This window comes from Caretta caretta, chromosome 4 (assembly GCF_965140235.1).
Source record: "Caretta caretta isolate rCarCar2 chromosome 4, rCarCar1.hap1, whole genome shotgun sequence".
Classification (NCBI taxonomy): Eukaryota; Metazoa; Chordata; order Testudines; family Cheloniidae; genus Caretta; species Caretta caretta.
This window is the reverse complement of record NC_134209.1, coordinates 84680783-84702345: the sequence shown is the minus strand read 5'-3', so window position 1 is coordinate 84702345 and position 21563 is coordinate 84680783. Positions and strand designations below refer to the sequence as shown.

At 39.6% G+C, this 21563-nt stretch overlaps 1 protein-coding gene across 3 annotated transcripts in view; it reads left to right on the top strand.

The window, feature by feature from the left end:
• GPM6A (glycoprotein M6A) overlaps positions 1-21563 on the top strand; it is a 332111-nt gene that overhangs the window by 286284 nt on the left and 24264 nt on the right. For all 3 annotated transcript variants that reach the window (XM_048847780.2, XM_048847779.2, XM_075127810.1), the window contains one exon: positions 5965-6121. In XM_048847780.2, coding sequence (XP_048703737.1) covers positions 5965-6121 — 157 coding nt within the window. The remainder of the gene's footprint in view (positions 1-5964; positions 6122-21563) is intronic.

Genomic DNA, 21563 nt, shown 5'->3' with positions numbered 1-21563 from the left:
AAAGTACAAGGAAAAATACTGAAGAGAACTGATGTGGGAAAGAATGAGATGACCTATATTTTTTATATCTGTAACTTGATTCTGCTGGGACAGGCCACTCTGCACTTAATTGCACCGTTTGTTCTTCCAAGATGACAGCACACTTGGGTGGCAAAGCACAGTGGCTGCTTCTGTTAGGAAAAAAATGACTATTTTCTCTAATGCTATTCTCATGTCCCTCAGGTTGGACTGAATCCAAACTCAGATTAATTATTTATAAAGTCTGCTTAATGTGGAATAGTTAATAACCAGCAGTAGAAAAAAATTGACAGAGGAAAAGTTGTACAGTCAAACTGATTTAATTTAGCTCAGTGCAAGCACAGCTTGAACTATAGGTTGGAAAAATCTTATGAACATGCTGATCTCTACCTGAATAAGTCCATAACACAAATATTCTCTACCAGACTTTGACGGCATACAAAATAATTCTTTCTTTACGCTCTAAAAATTGATTTCACTTCAATCAACACAATTGTTTCACAATAACTTCATTCCAAATAGTCTTTCTTAAAGTCAAGCACTCTGAAGGTAGAAACTGTTATAATTAAGGTTGCCTTTGTAACCTTAACTCAGACCCTTTGTGTGTCTGCAGAATGATTACATTAATTATATGATCACACATGATTTTTCCCACAGGGTTCCTGAATGGGTAGTGTGACAGGGTCAGGCCAGATGGCTACAGGAGAGTGATAGAAGACAGATATATTAGCCCCAGGTTAAGCAGGTCCCTTTTCCCTGGGTAAGGTAATGGGCAGTTCCACAACAATCAGGCACTTGCTGGAACCAATTAAGGCAGACAGGCTAATTAGGCCACCTGGAGCCAATTAAGAAGCTGCTAGAATCAATTAAGACAAGCAGGCTAATCAGGGCACCCAGTTTAAAAAGGACCTCACTTCAGTCAGTGCGGGGTGCGCAAGGAGCTGAGAGTGAGAGGGCGTGCTGCTGGAGGACTGAGGAGTACAAACCGCTATGTGGCATCAGGAGGAAGGTCCTGTGGTGAGGATACAGAAGGTGTTGGGAGGAGGCCGTGGGGAAGTAGCCCAGGGAGTTGTAGCTGTCACACAGGTGTTACATGAAACACTGTAGACAGCTGTAATCAACAGGGCCCTGGGCTGGAACCCAGAGTAGAGGGCAGGCCCGGGTTCCCCCCATTCCCCCAACTCCCTACTGAATACAAGAGGAGTTGACCTGGACTGTGGGTCCCACCAGAGGGGAAGGTCCCTGACCCACTAGGTGGATCAGCAGAGACTGCAGGGATTGTTCTCCTTCCTTTTCCCCATGCTGGCCAGTGATGAGGTTAGCTGAGTGAACGGCAGGTTTGAGCCACTAGCAAAAATGGCCAAACTGAGGGCTGCCCATGAATCTCTGAGGCGAGCAAATCCACCAATAAGCGCAGGACCCACCAAGGCAGAGGAGGAACTTCATCACAGTAGTTATTCAGTATTTCTTTTATTCCTCCTCATTCAGTGTATGGCCTCATGCGATTTATGCACAGCATTCAAATACTGCACTGAATGCAAGGTTTGTAATTTTGGCTCCAATCATCTTCTCCCCTCTGCTCCTATTAACCTCTCCAGCCTCCAGTCCTCCTCTATTGCTATACACCACTCAGCCCCCTCTTTCTCTCCCCTGCGTCTGTTCACCACATCCCACCCACTGGCTTCTGTCTCCCCCTTTGCTCTTTCCCTGGACCTTCTTGGCTCCTGGCATCCCAATCCTAAATGGGTTTTTTTGGGGTCTTACTGCAGCATAAACAATAATACCATTAATAATAAATATTCTAAGCCATTTTACCCCCATCAGCTTCATTCAAAAGAATAATTTTTATTATTTAATTTATAATTTTTAAACAATGGTAATTTCTGAATATTCCACTAGTCCTGCCCTTGAAAACTTCCAGCATGAGTCAATGTAAAATTCTACCTATGATTCACTTTTGTGATATAATATGATTTTCCTGGGCAGACCAAGACCATTTTCCTGGGCAGACAAGCCTTAGACATTGCAAAGGTTTTAGATGAAGTTTTAATTAATTTTTTTTCTCAATGTGTACTCAATCAACATTTTCCAAAAGCATTCTAGCTGTTAGTGAGATTTATTCTGAACATTTGTAAGCATGAAAATATTTCTTTCTTTTGGAGCTAAAGTACATAGGGATCAAATTCAGCCTTATGTTTGGACTGTAGTTCCAGTCTTAACTATGGAGAGGCTGGTTCTCTCCATAATGAAGCAGAGCAAGACCAGAATCCTGGCCTTTTGACCCTAGGAACATGGACATCTAACTACCTCTTGAACTAAAGATGTCAGCTGGTGCAATACCAAACGTCCTTTCTAAATTGACACCAGCCATTAGAGAGCAACATATTTTCTCACTTTTAGCCACGTGTGCGCACACATAAACACAGAGGTTGCATCTACACAAGGGATGTGTTTTTTCAAAGGGACATAAAGATTTGTCTACATGGTGACACTCAGGAAAGTTAATCCTAATTAACTAAAAATGTGAATTAAAAGTGGATGGGTTAAACTGCATTAAACCCCTACGTGGCCACTCTCATTCAGAATCAAAATGGCCTTAATTCACTTCCACTTGGTGAAACTGCACCTGTTGGAAATTATGGGTCTGAAAAATCCTAGTTTAGACAAGACCAAAATGCCTGACCCTGCTTCAACAGAAGACAGTAGGGTATGACTTGTTTCCATTGATTTTAATGGAAGTTATGGGCCTATTCTCGTTTCCACTGATGACAATGGGAGCTCTAGGGTATGTTTACACTGATATTACACACCCACGGCTGGCCCATGTCAGCTGACTCAGGCTCACGGCGTTCAGGCTACGGAGCTATTTAATTGTGGTCTAGACATTTGGGCTTGGGCTCGGTTCTGTGATGTGCCTTTTTGAGGAGCAGCACAGGAGATGGAGTATCTGGGGAGGCATAGCAAAGATAACTTAAAGCCACCTTTTTCCCACCCAGATTCTAGGCTGCTGCAAGGGTTGAAATATTACCAATGGCATGAACTGCATCTCACAATCCCTACAGCTCCACTACAGTTCTCTATTTCTATAGCACTGAGCGATATAGATATGTTTCCTACACTCTGGCCTTTGAGGATCTGTTGACATCAGCCCTCTGGTGTTCCAACAGTGCCATTATGGAAGTATATGACTAGTGTAAGAGGTAGAATTGAACCTATAATCAAGTTATATTTTAACTATTTTTGTCCATTTCCTTTATTATCAGGGTATATCTTTATAAATAATGGCAAGATTTGCTCCAAAATCAGTCATTTAAGGTCTTTGTAGAAAATGAATTTTATACTTGCTGAATTACCATAAAAACAACTGAAAGGGGATTTTTGACAAGTATTTTAACATAAGAACAAACATGAGACACTATGCAACTCTCTGTACAATTATGAGGTTTCTAGAGATGCAGATGAATCAGACTGTATTCTTCCATCGGAGTATCTACATCCTTAGTTCAGATATCTGGTTTCTAAATGCAGATATCAAATGTGACTCCTTACAATCATCTGATTGTGAGCCTAGGAAACGTAGCAGAAAAATATCTTGAGAGCAGATTCTTTATTAGGATACGGCACCTTGTTAAAGGTAAAAGCTTAGCATGTTTTTTCCCAGCCCTTTTCAGTTCAGCATCAATTAAAAATGTTCCTCAAGCTATTTTCTGACTCAGTTTAATCATGATACATATCTTGCCCTCAACCGGGTGCCAGATCATTGGTTAGCAATTAATAAAGCTTGTTTCAACTGTTCTCATAAACACTGAAGACACCTGAAGAGACACTTATGCTGAGACATTTGACATACGAAGTGCACATTTATGTCTCAGTTTGGATGACCTGCAATTTCACAAGCTTTTTAAATTCAAAGATATGTTACTTGAGCTTTGAGACTCGTTGTCTTAAAACCTACATTTACAGTTATATTTCATAGATAAGGTTGAAAATATTTTTGTGGAAACTTTGTTTTTCAGCGCAATATGCAATTTCAATGAAACTGATGTTTTTTAATTTTGACAAATTTTCCCACAGAAAAAAAGGAACCAATATATTATGTTCCATTTTGAAATGAATTTTATTTCAATGTTATAATTGTATTTTACATTATTTTATTATGTGTCAGTAATACCAGTGCATGAGATGACATACCAAGTCATGTCATAATGACATGACAGGTCATTATACGTTATTACTACTGACATTTCATAATATGACAGACACTATAATAGTTGAAATATTGTGTAGTCCTTCACTTCACCCAAGAGATGGCTGGAATGCAGTGGTGATTGAAAGGATTAATCTAAATCAAGGGTCCTCAACCTGGGCGTTTTGACCCCCAGGAGAACTGCAAACAGATATCAAGGGGTTACAAACTCTGGGCCCTGCAATATTGCTAAATTGGAGGAAGATTCGATATAGATAAGTAAGGGGGTTGGGGATTGGTTGCAGAGTGGTCCTGGTATGGAGAAAGGTTGAAAATTTCTCATCTAAATCAAATTGTGAGATCCCGAACCCTCCACTCTGACCCCTTTATAGCAGGTAAATGGGCTGGAGCAGCATAAATGGATTATAAAACCCATGATCTTGCTGAGGGGGAATTCTCCTGACTCAGGCCCTGCAGAAGACAGTCACAAGGCTGCTTTCTGAGGGCCTCCTCACAAGCCCCAGTATTGGGGTCAAAGCGGGGGGCAGGAGGGATACATAGTGGGCTGGGTCACAGCATGCCATGTGCAAATTCCAGGCAATGTTGGGGCCCATAGCACAGCCTGGGGAAGCTATCATTACTTAAACCTTCCAGGAGTGTGTATTTTCTGCCAAGAGCCTTTCCAGTCACTACAATATCCCAGGATTAGAAAGGTGAAAGCATGACTTAAAGCCCCCTTTCAGAGGCATATCAGAGAATCTCACATTTTATTAGTAGATTTAGATCTCAATTCTTGCTTGACTCGTGTGTAGTCCCCTTGTAATACTCACTATGCCTTGCCGTAAATTAGACTGTAAATTCTTCAGGACAGGAACTGTGTCTTATTATGGGTGTCTATAGTGCCCACACAATGGCCCCTTGATCTCAGCAGGGGCCTGTAGACACTACCGTAATACAGATAATAATCCTGCTCATATTGCCGGGAGTAGGTGAGCAGGACTCGTCCAATAATTTATAAAATGTTTTGAGATCCCTTGGCATGGAAGACATTCCATGAATATGTAACCCTTCTGCCATGTGTGGCTAACAGTAACAAGGACCAGGTTCAATATGGTGTCTAGGGAATCCTTTTTAAATGCTGTCTCCAAAAATGCACTTTGTCCATTGGGGAATAATGGATAAAAAATAATGAGGGGAGAGAGTTATTAGCAGAAATTAATAATGCCACGTGAGAACTAAATATAACTAATTGTACGGTGATGAGTAGTTAATTGAAGATTGTGACTGAGCCTCTTTTTCATGACACATTACATTTCAATTTCTGTAACTGTCCAGGAAGCAGGATGATATTTAAGGGAATCTTTTCAGAATCATGTTTTCTATTCATGTTTGCTAATTAAATTTATTGTAATCCTATTACACTCTTTAGGTAATAAAATCAAATGAGGATGAATTGACTTTGGATTTATTTGGAACTTAAATAGTGCTCTCTTACTGATCCAGGACAATTTTTGAATACCGTTAAGTGAAGGGAGCCCTTATTTTTTTGTGTAACCATTATTCAGATGTATCAGCCACATGCTACATAAGGCAACATTTAGACAAGTCTTTAAATGCAGTTATTATAGAACATCAGCACTGAAGAGTTTCCACTCTAAAAAAGCTTATGCTAGAGGAGATCTTATTATACAACACTGACATTTCAGAGTCATCACTGAACTGTTGTTGAGATATTTAACTTTCTCACACTTCTTGTACAGGATTGACATCTTCAAGTATGTGATCTATGGCATAGCAGCTGCATTCTTTGTCTACGGCATTTTGCTGATGGTAGAGGGATTCTTTACGACTGGTGCCATCAAGGATCTCTATGGAGATTTCAAAATCACCACCTGCGGCAGATGTGTCAGTGCCTGGGTATGTTAATATGACAACCTTCATTACTTATGTTAATTTCAATAGCATCTTTGGAATAGGTTAGGATATGTTTACAGAGGAAATATGTCTCTTGGGGGAGGGGGTTTATATATTCTGATATGTTAGTAAAAAAATGCAGCAAGAAAGGAATGAAATAATATGAATGGACTCCATATTAGCTAAGCAATATCTACTGATGAAAAGTGCTATATAAAAGCTACATAATAATAATTAATAATACGCATGTTTGTAGAAATAATCACTTCACTAATTAAATGGACAGGCTTTTTGCCCAAGCTAAATGTGAAAACTCATTGCTCAGTATTATGCTCTTTGGCGCAGGACCATGTTTTCATATGTGGTTTTATATTTTCCAGCATAATGGAGCCCTGATCCTGATTGGGGCTTTAGGAACTGTACATATCTACGTGTAGGTTGTAATATTTAATTATAGTGAGAGCTGATAAATAGATCAGGCCCTGAACAGTTCCTCCTTGTTTAATAACGTGGAGCTGGATTTTGAACCTTTTACTCATGTTGGTGAACAGTTATTCAAAAGTCATTTTCACTTCAAAATTAAACCACAAATTGACTCCTGTATTAGCTACATGCACATTTTATGTCTTAGGATTGCTTGGCCCCAGCCACACTTGGTCTCTGTTTACTAATGAAACAACTAAATAATTATACTTTGGAGACTGTGCTGAATAAATTCAACAGAGTCTTTATTAGCAGAACCTCTCTAGGTTAGGGAGAGGCTACCTTAAATCTCAGAGTATTAAAGATGGGCAGATCAGGGCAAGACATTTCTTGGCTTCCCAAATCATCATTCCTTTTACCTGTGTGTTTGACCTATTTGCTATTCCATTCTTAGAAGCTCAGGTATTGTCACATCATTTATCAAAAATATTTTGCTGTTTTGCGTGGGAGTAGGTAATGATGTACTCTCCTGGAAGCCAGTAGAATTTCTAAGGTTGGTCATTTTATACTTGATGATAATAAACGTAATTGCAAATAGCATGAACATAAAATGTTATTCAAAGGAGGGCTAATCACTACACTATATTATGAGATTACTTATATTGATAAGCTGAAGTAAAGGCTAAGAGTACATTGTGGTGACAAAGGGTAAGCACCATCTAAGAGCATAATAGTTACCAAGAGTCAACTATTAGAAACCCAGGCAATCCATAGTTAAGCTTAACTTGAAAAGAAATCCACATATTTGAAATTGTGGAAAAGCACAGTTAAGACCATCCTAATAACTGCAACCCGCCCTATATTAATGTCACTCTTTCATCTTCTTGACTTTGTTCCTTTCATAACTACAGGCTGAGATATTAATACTTGGACCAAGACTTGTTGAGACCTTTCAAGATGTCTGTAGTCAAAGGCTGGGGACATTATAAATTGGGAAAAATCACTGTACTGAGACCACCATCAAGTTCTTTGATCATGCTTTTATCATCTTATCTTTGAGAAGGCTTCAGTCTATGGCTGCAGACATCTTAAATGTACAGGAGATACTGTACTAATACAACTTGTGGATGAAATATAAAAATGTGAAGCCCAGATCATTGATTTTATAACAGTTTTCATATACACATGTCTTCAATACAAAGAGTTATGCTCCATCCACACATTAACCTTTATTCCTTTCATAATAATAAATGCCATAATCTTATAACCTGTGCCTAGGAGGATTCAATATTATGCTAGCCTGTAGTTTAATACTATGTGTGCCACATGAAATGATTGCTTTCAGTATACTACTTGTCTAATCGGGAATTTGTGAAGTATGTCTTTTCCTGTAAAGAAGCCCAAAGGTCATACAGCCACTGTACAATTAAGATTAAGGCAGTCTGCTTTTCATGCCCAATAATGAGATGAACTTGTTTGCTATGGGTGGAGGAAGCTGACACAAAGGGTGAAATCCTGGCCCAATTTAAGTGAATGGGAGTTAGGATTTCATCCAGATTATTTCCTCCCCAGGGAGATGCTATGGCAGCTCTAATTCTGTACATTTCTATATTTTCAAATGTTTGGGTTTCTTTTAGGTTACTCTAATTCTGAATTTCTTGGTCCTTTTTTGGTGGCTATTTGATAACTAACCTCTTTGTAAGGGTTAAAAAAAAACCCCCAAACTTAAGATACTGACATAAGAACATAAGAGCAGCCATACTGGGTCAGATCAAAGGTCCATCTAGCCCAGGGTTCTGTCTTCCAACAGTGGACAATGCCAGGTACCCCAGAGGGAATGAACAGAACAGGTAATCATCAAGTGATCCATCCCCTGTCACCCATTTCCAGTTTCTGGGAAACAGAGGCTAGGGACATCATCCCTGCCCATCCTGGCTAATAGCCATTGATGGACCTATCCTCCATGAACTTATCTACTTCTTCAAACCCTGTTATAGTCTTGGCCTTCACAACATCCTCTGGCAAGGAGTTCCACAGGTTGACTGCGTTGTGTGGAAAAAAAATTTCTTTTGTTTGGTTTAAACCTGCTGCCTATTAATTTCATTTGGTGACCCCCTAGTTCTTGTGTTATAAGAAGGAGTAAATAACCCTTCCTTATTTACTTTCTCCATACCAGTCATGATTTTATAGACTTCTATCATCTCCCCCCTTAGTCATCTCATTTCCAAGTTGAAAAGTCCCAGTCTTATTAACTTCCTCATATGGAAGCTGTTCCATACCTCTAATAATTTTGTTGCCCTTTTCTGAACCTTTTCCAATTCCAATATATCTTTTCTGAGATGGGGTGAACACATCTGCACACAGTATTCAAGGTGTGGGCCTACCATGGATTTATATAGAGGAAATATGTTATTCTCTCATATTATCGATCCCTTTCTTAATGATTCCCAACATTCTGTTCACTTCTTTGACTGCCACTGCACTTTGAGTGGATGTTTTCAGAGAACTAACCACAATGACTCCAAAATCTCTTTCTTGAGTGGTAACAGCTAATTTAGACCCCATAATTTTATATGTATAGTTGTAAAAAGACATACAGTTACATGTATAGTTGTATATAGACATGCAGTCCAAATCTTAATTCCAGCTTAATGAAAATGGCAAATTCGTTTGATTTATATTTGTTTAGAAATGTTTGACATGCGTTGGCAGCCGAAGGAGGCAAGGAATATGTTAAAAGCATTAGAGTTCTCTCTGCAGGAAGCTCTGTGGGTTGCTGGGAGTCACAGAACAATACTCTGTATTCTCCCTAGCTCTTCAACTGACCTCCTTGAGTTAGCTCTTTATTTCCTGGCCTCTCCTTTCTTTGATTCCTGCTCTGGTTCCCTATGGCCTTCTTAAGATGAGCAAGAATCTTGACATGATAAAGAACAGTGGAGTTTTATTGTTTTTTATTTTAATCTAGCCTACAAATATACATTCTTAAAATTTATATAATTACAATTTGAGGGAGTCTTGTTCACACGTTTCTTTTACTTCACTCACATATTTTAAAAATAATTCTTATATAAATAAATATATAAAAATAATGACTGTAGAGAAAAGCAACAATTTTTATTTGAAAAAGGTATTGTTTAAAAGATATTTCAGTTCTATCACGATGCTTTTGCATTTCTACACTCCTCTCTTTCACATCACATAATGTGGGAGCATAAATTCAGAGCACAGTACATGGAGAATTAGACATATAACTCCTATTAAAAAGGTTGCCCTGGGTGTGCAACCCAGATGGTGCTGTTGCTGTGTAGATCAGAAAGGAGAAATTAATATACTGTAATTATAGAGTTGCCAAATGGAGATTATGCTATTGAGGAGGATTAGCTCAAATCACAGGCTGCAAGAAGGCTTCCTTATATGGAATTCTGGGATATTCATCTTGTAAATTTTAAAAAAATACACCACCTCACAAAACCAAAAAACTCAACTAATAGAATCAATCAGTTGCTTTTTAGCAATGTATTCTAAACATGACAAAAATGTCCTCTTTACGGTCACATATGCACACAGAATATTTGCACTCTCAAATAATTTGAAACCACATAATGGCTCTAACTTGAAAAGTGGCACTGTAAAAATGAGGTCATGTGTTTGTGTCAGTCATTCCAGGTAGAATTTGCTCAAATTATGAATTAAAAAGTATTTCTGAACAGAAGCCTTGCAGGCTCACCTGGAGGTCTGGGAATCAAGCTGAGTTCTTTTCTGCTTCAGCATCAGCACCTGCTGATCTTAATGAAGTTTATAATACATGTATGCATTGATTACACAAGTAACTAGAGTGGGTCAGAAAATGAGGGTGGCGGGGGTTTCAGGAGAAAATTTTTGACAAAAAACGAAAAAAAATGCTTTAGTCAATTTTCTGTGGAAAATTTTGACATTTCACTGAGAATCACAGAATGATAGAATATTAGGGTTGGAAGAGACCTCAGGAGGTCATCTTTTTGGTTTTCAGGTATTCAATTTTTTTGACAAAAAGTGAAACTCTTCTGTGGAAAGCAGACAGTTTTGCCCTTTTTTTGCCCATGTAGACAGGGCCTGAGTAAGTGTCAATGATAAAAGTCAATGACTATTGTTTCAGAGCTAACTCATTGTTAATGAAGTAAAATAAGGGCAGCATAGGAATGTTAAATAAATTCAAGCACAGATCAGCAGTGTTTTTTAGTCTTCATACTTATATTTCTCAATACTGCATGTATTAATTAAACAGATATATAGAATGGCAGTGGAGCTTGATTAGCCAGAAAATGAGAAACAAAATTCAATTATGCCTAAAACCACTTGTGACATAGTTAATATATCAGAGATCAGGTGGCCCTCCCATTTATATTCACCTTGATGATCTTGGGATGTATCTTTTCCATCTGTGATGTCAGTCAGCTGAGTAAATGAAAGATTCATTTCTCAATCATCACAGCATCTCTTGGCTTCCAGGCGTCACTTATTGCATAACTAATTATTTTTCTTTCTCAACTGAAAAATTTTGCTATTTTGGGCTGGGTTACTGCTGCAGTGTTATGGTGCTTACATTAATAAAATAGCCTGCCAGGCACTATTACATGCATTGCCTGTGACTTTTTTTTCTTTTGTACTCTCTGTTGTTTGACTGTTTTTTTGTCGACAATAAACCGGAAAAATGTTTTGTTTTGCTTTCAAATTAATTGTGTTGTGAATGTGGCTTTCACAAAGTATATGGCATTTTTTCTCTGTGTATAAGTTTGATCAATACGTCATTTCTTGATCAAAACATTTTCTGAAAATGTGATTGTGTTATATATTTCCAAAGCTTGTCTGACTGTGGAAGCTACTACACTTTTTCCATGCGTTGTGCCTTCCTATTATGGACATAAAATAATCAAATTGTTAACTCTATCTTCCCTAGGTTTCAGAGAGATTCTCCTCTGAATGTACAATTGTAGCTGTCTGCATTATAGCTCTATTGTTCATCGGATGAATATGCATTTTGCTGACAGCATCCTTTGCTCACATCTGGCAGGCCTATTTTTATACTAGTAGTTAGCCATTGTATTCAATCTCTTTTATCAGTCAAATTGTTATTTACTCCCACAAATGTAGACAGCAATATTATAGACTCAGTTGCTAACATAGTAGTCACACTTTCTGTCCCATTTATTTTCTAGTCTATATGTCTGTGGATTCCAGTTAACTTCCCCAAAGTCTGCAAGAGCAGCAAACTGTGTTTTTCCTCTCTGGCTTATCCTTACCAATAACCAGATCTTGCCACTGACTCCTGCTCTGGCAGATTCCTTATCCCCCTTGTGGCTACTGTAGTATTTAGACATATAACCTGTTAATCACAGTAGGAATTTTCTGTTGTAATGTATGTTCTATATGATTATGTGATAGTGAAAAAGGGCAAAGTTGAATTATATTCTAGAGGAGAAAGTGCAGGGACTTAAACAACAGATGAAGTTATTGAATCAAACCATAGAAACTACATCATGTAGATGACCAAAGGTGGTACTGTCAAGACCAGAAATGGAATAGAAAAAGGTGGATAAATGAAGATTGAAGATTTTGGCAGCAAAGAGGAGGAAAAGGGAATTTGGGGGAGGGGAAGATTTTTGACAGCAAGAAAAGGAAGAAGGGAATATTAGAGATTGTGTGCCCTCAAGCTTCCTACAGGGAGCGGAGTCTGGGGCTTGCCCTGCTCCACATGTGCCATGGCTTCGCGGAAACAGCGGCATGTTCCCCCTCCAGCTCCTATGCATGGGGCAGCCAGGGGCTCCGCATGCTGCCCCACCCCAAGCACCACCCCGCAGCTCCCATTGGCCGGGAACCATGAGCATTCATGACCCACCATACAATTTCCATAGCCAGATATGGCCCTCGAGCCAAAAAGTTTGCCCACCCCTGGTCAGTGTCCTCCTAGCAGTGTGTAATGGACATGGCTCAAATTTGGCTGGGTTGCTGTGGGTTAGCAAGCCAGTACATTCTTTGAGGATCCCTTCTTGTTTTCAAGAATCTCAGATTTCATTTACGTTAAAAAGACTGTAGATATTATAGTGGTACAGAAGATCTTGACAATGTGAACTTTAGGTAGATGATGCAGAGATGTTTGCCTGAGTTTGTAGGGACACTGAAACGACTCAGATTTCCAAGGCTGCTAATTTAAATGCCAGCATTGTTAATTTGCATGGTTTATTGACTCTCAGAAGGAAAGAGGGAGGATCATATTGTGGAAAGTAGTATTACTATTTTCACCCCCCAGTTTGACCATTGGAGTTAAGGAGCCAGAAGAGAGGAGCATAGATTGGGTGGCATCTGAGCCCTAACTGAATAGGAGCCAATCCCGCAGTGCCCAGTGTGGTGAAGCCAAGCTGAGTGTAGTTCAGCAGAGCACATGTGATCACATTTTGAACAACTGCACAATCTACTTTGAGTGGCATCTCAAGTGGGCAATGCTTGAAAGTGTACTCCACTTCTTTTCTAACCCTAGCCTCACAGGCATGTTTCCTTGTAGAAGCCCTGCAGGCTTCCAACTTGGCTGCCTCTCAAACCAGGTGTAAATAACCTTCCTAGAGTGCCTTTCACAGGCAGAGGTGTGGTCTTGTCTGTGTATAGAAAACTTCCTGACAGTGAAAGATATAAACTATGGAACAGACTGCTCAGGAAAGTTGGGATTTACTTCACAACTTGGAGACAAAACACCAGAAAAATGTACTATGGGGATCAACCCTGCATTGGCAGGGATGGTCATGATGACTGAAGAAGTCTTGCTGATCTCTAACTAGATTGGATAAAGTACTGTCATAGGGCATGAAAGCAGCCCAAAGAACTGTATTATACGAATGGTATGGGAAAGCAGCAATATATCTCATTTGAGGGAGGTGTCCAGTAGAGTGTCTCAGGAATCCATCGTAAATACAGATTTATTTGTCTACTTTGCATCTAAAAGAGCGGGTAGTTGTATACACAGAATGTTGCAAATAGCACTCATAAGAAAGAGGTTGGAAGAAGGGATAGGAGACAAAATGAGAAACAGGATGGTGTAGGTATATACATTTGGGTAAAAACTAGGGCTGTTGATTGATCAGTTAACTCCCGTGATTAACTCAAAATATTAATTGTGATTAATTGCACTGTTAAACAATAGAATACAAATTGAAATTTATTAAATATTTTGGATGTTTTTCTACATTTTCAAATATATTGATTTCAATTACAACACAGAATAAAAAGTGTACAGTGCTCACTTTATATTACTATTTTTCATTACAAATATTTGCACTCTAAAAATGATGAAAGATAGTATTTTTCAATTCACCTCATATAAGAAACTTACAAATGTTGGTTTTTTGTCCCATAACTGCTCTCAAAACCAAAACAATGTAAAACTTTAGAGCCAACAAGTCCACTCAGTCCTACTTCTTGTTCAATCAATCACTAAGACAAACAAGTTTGATTACATTTACAGAAGATAATGCTGCCTGCTTCTTATTTATGTAACCTGAAAGTGAGAACAGACATTCACATGGCACTTTTATAGCCGGCATTGCAAGGTATTTACGTGTCAGATGTGCTAAACATTTGTATGCCCCTCATGCTTTGGCCACCATTGCAGAGAACATGCTTCCATGCTGATGATGCCCATCAAAAAAAATGCATTAATTAAATTTGTGACTGAACTCCTTGGGAGAGAATTGTACGTTTCCTGTTCAGTTTTACCTGCATTCTGCCATATATTTCATGTCATAGCAGTCTCGGATGATGACCCAGCACATGTTCTTCATTTTAAGAAGACTTTCACTGCAGATTTGATAAAACACAAAGAAGGAACCAATTTGAGATTTCTAAGAATAGATACACTATTGGCACTTGACTCAAGGTTTAAGAACCTGAAGTGCCTTTCAAAATCTGAGAGGGATGAGATGTGGAGCATGATTTCAGAAGTCTTAAAAGAGCAGCACTCCAATGTGCAACCTACAGAACCCAAATCACCAAAAAAGAAAATCTGCTGGTGGCATGTGACTCAGATGATGAAAATGAACATGTATCGGTCCACACTGCTTTGGATTGTTACTGAGCAAACCTGTCATCAGCATGGACTCTTGTCCTCTGGAATGGTGGTTGAAGCATGAAGGGACATATGAATCTTTAAGGCATCTGGCACATAAATATCTTGCAACGCCGGCTACAACATTGTTTTGGTTTTGAGTGCAGGGGGGGGTTTTGTACATAATTCAACATTCGTAAGTTGCACTTTTATGATAAAGAGATTGCACTACAGTACTTGTAATGGGAGAATTGAAAAATACTATACCTCTACCCTGATATAACGCGGTCTTCGGGAGTCAAAAAGTCTTACCGCGTTACAGGTGAAACCGCATTATAGCAAACTTGCTTTGGCCTTGAGCATTTCCGTTATTAATAGTCAGCAGGCCCCCCAGCACTCTCATGCCCTATCCAACGCCCCTGTTCCCCATCCCCGACCCTACATATTAGAAAAATGTAAAAGGAAATGTAAAAAAAGGAGTCACAATGAAAGTTGCATTTAGCCATAACAATAACAGCTGCTACCACTCTAGAAAGTAAATGTTTCTTTAGTTAATATTTAACAGCACAGATCAGAAGGGTAGAAACCCCAGATTTGTATAAGGGACTGTTACACAATTCCCAGGCTAAAGCTGTTGGGAGTTAATCATTTCTCATGTTACAGAGATCTGAACAATTCTTAACCTTTGAAGTTTCACACTTCCTTTCACCATTTGCCCTCTGGATGCCCAGAAGGGGAAAACCATTCCCCTATATCTTTTTATTTGATTTTTTTTTAAAGTAATAAAATCATCCTTATCCATTGAATATATAGGCGTGGGAAAGGATTCTTGACATGTTTGAAATTAATAATTTTATGACATCATATTGATTTACATGGGATTTATTGGTTTTCTGTTACACATCTGAAAGTTAGAAGATACGATATAGAAAGTAAAAAGAAAAGGAGTACTAGTGGCACCTTAGAGACTAACCAGTTTATTTGAGCATAAGCTTTGGTGAGCTACAGCTCACTTCATCGGATGCATTCAGTGGAAAATACAGTGAGGAGATTTATATACACACAGAACATGAAAAAATGGGTGTTATCATACACACTGTAAGGAGAGTGATCATTTAAGATGAGCTATAACCAGCAGGAGAGCAAGGGGGGGGAGAAAACCTTTTGTAGTGATAATTGAGGTGGGTCATTTCCAGCAGTTAACAGGAACGTCTGAGGAGCAGTGGGGGGGAGGGGGAGGGGGAGGGAGGGGAAGGAAATAAACATGGTTAAATAGTTTTACTTTGTGTAATGACACATCCACTCCCAGTCTCTATTCAAGCCTAAGTTAATTGTATCCAGTTTGCAAATTATTTCCAATTCAGCAGTCTCTCTTTGGAGTCTGTTTTTGAAGTCTTTTTGTTGTAATATTGCGACCTTTAGGTCTGTAATCGAGTGACAGGAGAGATTGAAGTGTTCTCCTACTGGTTTTTGAATGTTATGATTCCTGATGTCAGATTTGTGTCCATTTATTCTTTTGCGTAGAGACTGTCTGGTTTGGCCTATGTACATGGCAGAGGGGCATTGCTGGCACATGATGGCATATATCACATTGGTAGATGTGCAGGTGAGCGAGCCTCTGATAGTGTGGCCAATGTGATTAGGCCCTATGTTGGTGTCCCCTGAATAGATATGTGGACACAGTTGGCAACGGGCTTTGTTGCAAGGATAGGTTCCTGGGTTAGTGGTTCTGTTGTGTGGTGTGTGGTTGCTGGTGAGTATTTGCTTCAGGTTGGGGGGCTGTAAGCAAGGACTAGCCTGTCTCCCAAGATTTGTGAGAGTGATGGGTCGTCCTTCAGAATAGGTTGTAGATCCTTGATGATGCGTTGGAGAGGCTTTAGTTGGGGGCTGAAGGTGATGGCTAGTGGCATTCTGTTATTATCTTTGTTGGGCCTGTCCTGTAGTAGGTGACTTCTGGGTACTCTCCTGGCTCTGTCAATCTGTTTCTTCACTTCAGCAGGTGGGTATTGTAGTTCTAAGAATGCTTGATAGAGGTCTTGTAGGTGATTGTCTCTGTCTGAGGGGTTGGAGCAAATGTGATTGTGTCGTAGAGCTTGTCTGTAGACGATGGATTGTGTGGTGTGGTCTGGGTGAAAGCTGGAGGCACGTAGGTAGGAATAGCGGTCAGTAGGTTTCCGGTATAGGGTGGTGTTTGTGACCATTGTTTATTAGCACTGTAGTGTCCAGAAAGTGGATCTCTTGTGTGGACTGGACCAGGCTGAGGTTGATGGTGGGATAGAAATTGTTGAAATCATGGTGGAATTCCTCAAAGGCTTCTTTTCCATCAGTCCAGGTGATGAAGATGTCATCAATGTAGCGCAAGTAGAGTAGGGGCATTAGGGGACGAGAGCGGAGGAAGTGTTGTTCTAAGTCAGCCATAAAAAGGTTGGCATACTCTGGAGCCATGAGGGTACCCATAGCAGTGCCGCTGATTTGAAGGTATACATTGTCCCCAAATTTGAAATAGTTATGGGTGAGGACAAAGTCACAAAATTCAGCCACCAGGTTTGCCATGACATTATCGGGGATACTGTTCCTGAAGGCTTGTAGTCCATCTTTGTGTGGAATGTTGGTGTAGAGGGCTTCTATATCCATAGTGGCCAGGATGGTGTTTTCAGGAAGGTCACCGATGGATTGTAGTTTCCTCAGGAAGTCAGTGGTGTCTCAAAGATAGCTGGGAGTGCTGGTAGCGTAGGGCCTGAGGAAGGAGTCTACATAGCCAGACAATCCTGCTATCAGGGTGCCAATGCCTGAGATGATGGGGCGTCCAGGATTTCCAGGTTTATTGATCTTGGGTAGCAGATAGAATGCCCCAGGTCGGGGTTCCAGGGGTGTGTCTGTGTGGATTTGTAAAAGTGATTTGGAAAGTGATTGCTTTCCGAGTTCTGAAGGACTCTTCCAGTATTTAGATTCTCACTGATGGAGTTAACATTTGTGGCTTGTCAACACTACTGTTATTCTACATTTATATTATGGTAGCACGTAAAGGCCAATTAATTCTACTGTGTTAGGTGACTAGGCAACTAAAGGTTTTATACTCGGAGAACTACTCTTAAATGTATTACAGTATTTAAGCAGTAAATATAACGGGAATTTAACACTTGGGAAGAGTACAATTAATGTGATAAGCCTCTGAAACTTTACTGATATGTAATTAAGCTTAAGTGAGTCTAACTGCTGTAGCTTACACATTTGTATATCGTGTAGCTCCTTGGGGTGTAAGTTAATTTATTTTTATTTAGTTATTCATCTAGATTTAAAATAATAAAGACCTCTATCCAAGACTCAAGGCTTCTAAACCCAATTCATCATACAACAAATATAATTAAATTAAATCTCAGCAGCATTAAAATCAATTCCAAAGGAACTAGATTGTCCAGCCACCTGGCCCCTTCATCTAGGAAGCATACCCTCAGCCTTCTCCAGAGACCCTATCAAACAGGTGTCTTTTGTAGCATGCCCCAAAAGTCACCAGACTTGTGCTATTTCAGATCAGAAGGGAGCCAGTTCCAGAGTCCTGCAATATCCTCTCAGAGAATGCCCTACCAGCCTCTTTTATAATGAGGGGATGATTAAAGAATTATAAAATATGCCTTACAGTGACAGATTCAAAGGGCTCATTCTATTTAGCTTAAGAAAGGTAAGGTCAAGGTGACTTAATAACAGTCCATAAATATCTACATGGGGAACAAATATTTAATATGGGCTCCCGAATCTAGCAGAGAAAGGTACAACATGATTCAGTGGCTGGAAGTTCAAGCTAGGGAAATTCAGATTGTAAATAAGGTATTCATTTTAACAGCAGAGTAATTAACCATTGGAACAATTTATCAAGGGTGTGCTGGATTCTCCATCTCTGACAAATTGTAAATCAAGATTGGATGCTTTTATAAAATAGAGCTAGATTCATAAAGCATATATGTGGTCAGTAGGGACAGACCACAACTGTGGCAGTACGTACTAGGGGGAGAGACCATCCTTCAAGTAGGCTGATCCCAGGCCATTTAAGGCTTTATAGCTCATAACCAATACCTTAAACTCTATCCAGACACCAATGAGTAGCCAATGCAGCTCTTGAAACACTGGGGTCATGTGCTCCCAAAGAGAGACCCTGCTCAGTAAGTATGCCCTTCAGTTCTGCTTTAGCTTCAGTCTCTGAATGATTTTAATGGCTGTAGGCCCATGTACAGCACATCTTGAGGTAACAAAAGCATTGATAACAGTTGCAAGGTCCACATCACAACCTCTTAAACACACACAGATTGTAAAAAAGTTGATTGAATCACCGCTGTAATATGATTGTGAAACATATTAACTAATGGCAGTCTAAGTTGTGAACACTATTAACTTAATGGCAGATGTACTCCCTCAATCGAAGGGATGGATGTTACTTCCGCCATCTCCTCCAGCTGCTTCCCCTAACACACCATAATCACCTCAGTCTACTCTGGGTTGAGCTTCAATCACCTTACTCCCATCCGTGCCCCCATCTTGATTAGACGGTGGCAAGGGGTCAGCTTCTCCCGGTGAGTGTGGAGGCCTACACCATCAATCTCTGCATATTTAAGCTTTAGGATTTTTTATAAAAATTAAATTTCTTACCCTTCTAGTTAACATTACAAAAGTGAACAAAATGTAAACTGATACACTGTTGTCTTTGTAAGTCTACGGACAGATTTCTCCACTGGTTCTATAGCTGCTCATGACTCTGCCAGGAAGCAATAGTAAAATTAACAAGGCTTGTATCCCTTTTGATGTTACTATTCAACAGTCCCCTAGTTAGCAGTGCAACTGTCAGGAATCAGTGAAAATCTCATGTTGCTGCTGCAGTAGAGTTAATTATTGGAATTATTTCTGGGTAAGAAAGACCAAGCAATGGAGGCTGGCAGAGAAGCATAATAACAGAGGCCCACTGCCTCTTGGCAGTAGCTAGAGGAGAGGTTGAATAGTAGAGAGAGCCCCTTTTTTGTATCAGCCAGGAGGGTTTGGAGTTGAACAATGGTTCTCAAACTGTGGGTTGGGACACCAAAGTTGCTCGTAACCCCATTTTAATAGGGTTGCCAGGGCTGACTTAGATTTTCTGGGGCCCAGTGCTGGATTCTGAGCCCCACTGCCTGGGGCCAAAGCTGAAGCCTGACCCCACTGCCCGGGGCTGAAGCCAAAGCCAAAGCCCAAGGGCTTCTCCATGTGCAACAGGGCTAAGGTTACAGGCCCCTTGCCTGGGGCTAAAGCCCTTGTGCTTTGGCTTTTCTCCCACTCTCTGCCTGGAGCAGTCGGGCTTGGGCAGGCTCAGGCTTCGGTCTCCCCTCCTGGGATCGTGTAGCAATTTTTGTTGTCAGAAGTTTGAGAACCCCTGGAATAGAAAAAAACAACAGAATGAGACTTCTCTCTTTTAGCATCTAGATAATTCCAGACCTTCTCTGTTTAATATTTAGAGTTTCACATTTATTAGACATCTAGTCAGAGGCTGACAAGAAAGATGGAACTTTCATGAAGATTCCAGCTGGAGGTGACAGTAGGGGTTGGGATGTCATCAGAATGTGCCTCCTGAATACGGGAACAGGGGACCGCTATCCTTATATTGTATGGATATCTATTAGTAGCTTTAGTTCTCCGAGTAGTAGTTGTCTGGTAATTTTTTCAAGACCTGATCCTGTAGAATTTAGGACAACGCTGCATCATGGACCATCTTACTTATGAACATAAAATGCAATGGAACAAAAGGTTTAAGGAAACTTTATTATATTATGTTCAGCTTCTTGCAATGATAAATGTGATAACTTAGAGGAGCTATTTTCACTACTAACAAAATATATAGTGTGCTAAAGGAGCAAATGTGGTGTTTTTTAAGGTTTAGTACTGCTATTTAATAAATCATTTCTTCCTTTGACTTGTCAGGTAGCCGAACACTATTTCAAAGGAGTACCATCCCTTTTAAATCTGAGCAGATTGCATTTTGAATTTAATTCTGGCAGTGAACAGGCTTTTCAAGAAGTGTTTCTGGAAAGATGTCTAGAAGGTAGAGAGAAGACTTTATAAGAGAAAATTCACTAATAAATATTTTGGTTACTAACCTGTAGGCTTCACACAAGTATATCCTGTAATTTCTAAATTCCACTCCATTTTAGAAAAAAAACATGTTCCTATTTTATGTGTTACCTGATCATTGTTTTAGGCTGTGCTTAGACACAGCTGGTCTTGTATTACCCAAGCCAATGCAATTTGATTCTTATGGTTACCACCTTGCTGAAACCACCATGAAGGACAATTGCCCATTGATAACGGTTTTAACAGGGCTACAGATCTGTGGTATGTCCAAAGACCTTCATAGACTTTGGCATTGTAGACACTATTGCATGTAATCTGAAAAATGTCCTTGCTCTTTCTCTGGCTTCTTAGTTCTGCAATGTTAATTAGAGCATGTAGTGGACAAGTAGTCCTTCAGTTGAAAGTGCTCAGTCAACAAAGAAGAAAAATAAAAGCAGAAGTTCTTTTTTGGTCTTAGAGTAAATACAGTTTTAAAGACTTAGCCTTGTCTTCACTTGCGCCTGTGTTAACACATGCACACATAGCAGAAAGATTCCTAAACTTCCATATGCAGAAAGAGCACAGGAATACAGGCCAGTGTATAAAAATTGAGCATTATAGTTCTAAAATATAATTAATATGAAAGATGTGGTCCGACCCATTAAATTATAGTACATTTAACTACACATATTGAGGTATTAGCATATAAATAACTTTGCTTTACACTTTTTAAGAACACTTTCTTTCCCATTTTTGAATCCCCAGAAAGGGACTCTTAAACAGGACCAAAGCACACATTGCTATTTCTTGCAAGAGTAGAAAACCTCAACAGGGGAGATTTTTTTACTCCTAAAGTGAAAGTTTAAAATAAAGCTTTAAATTGAA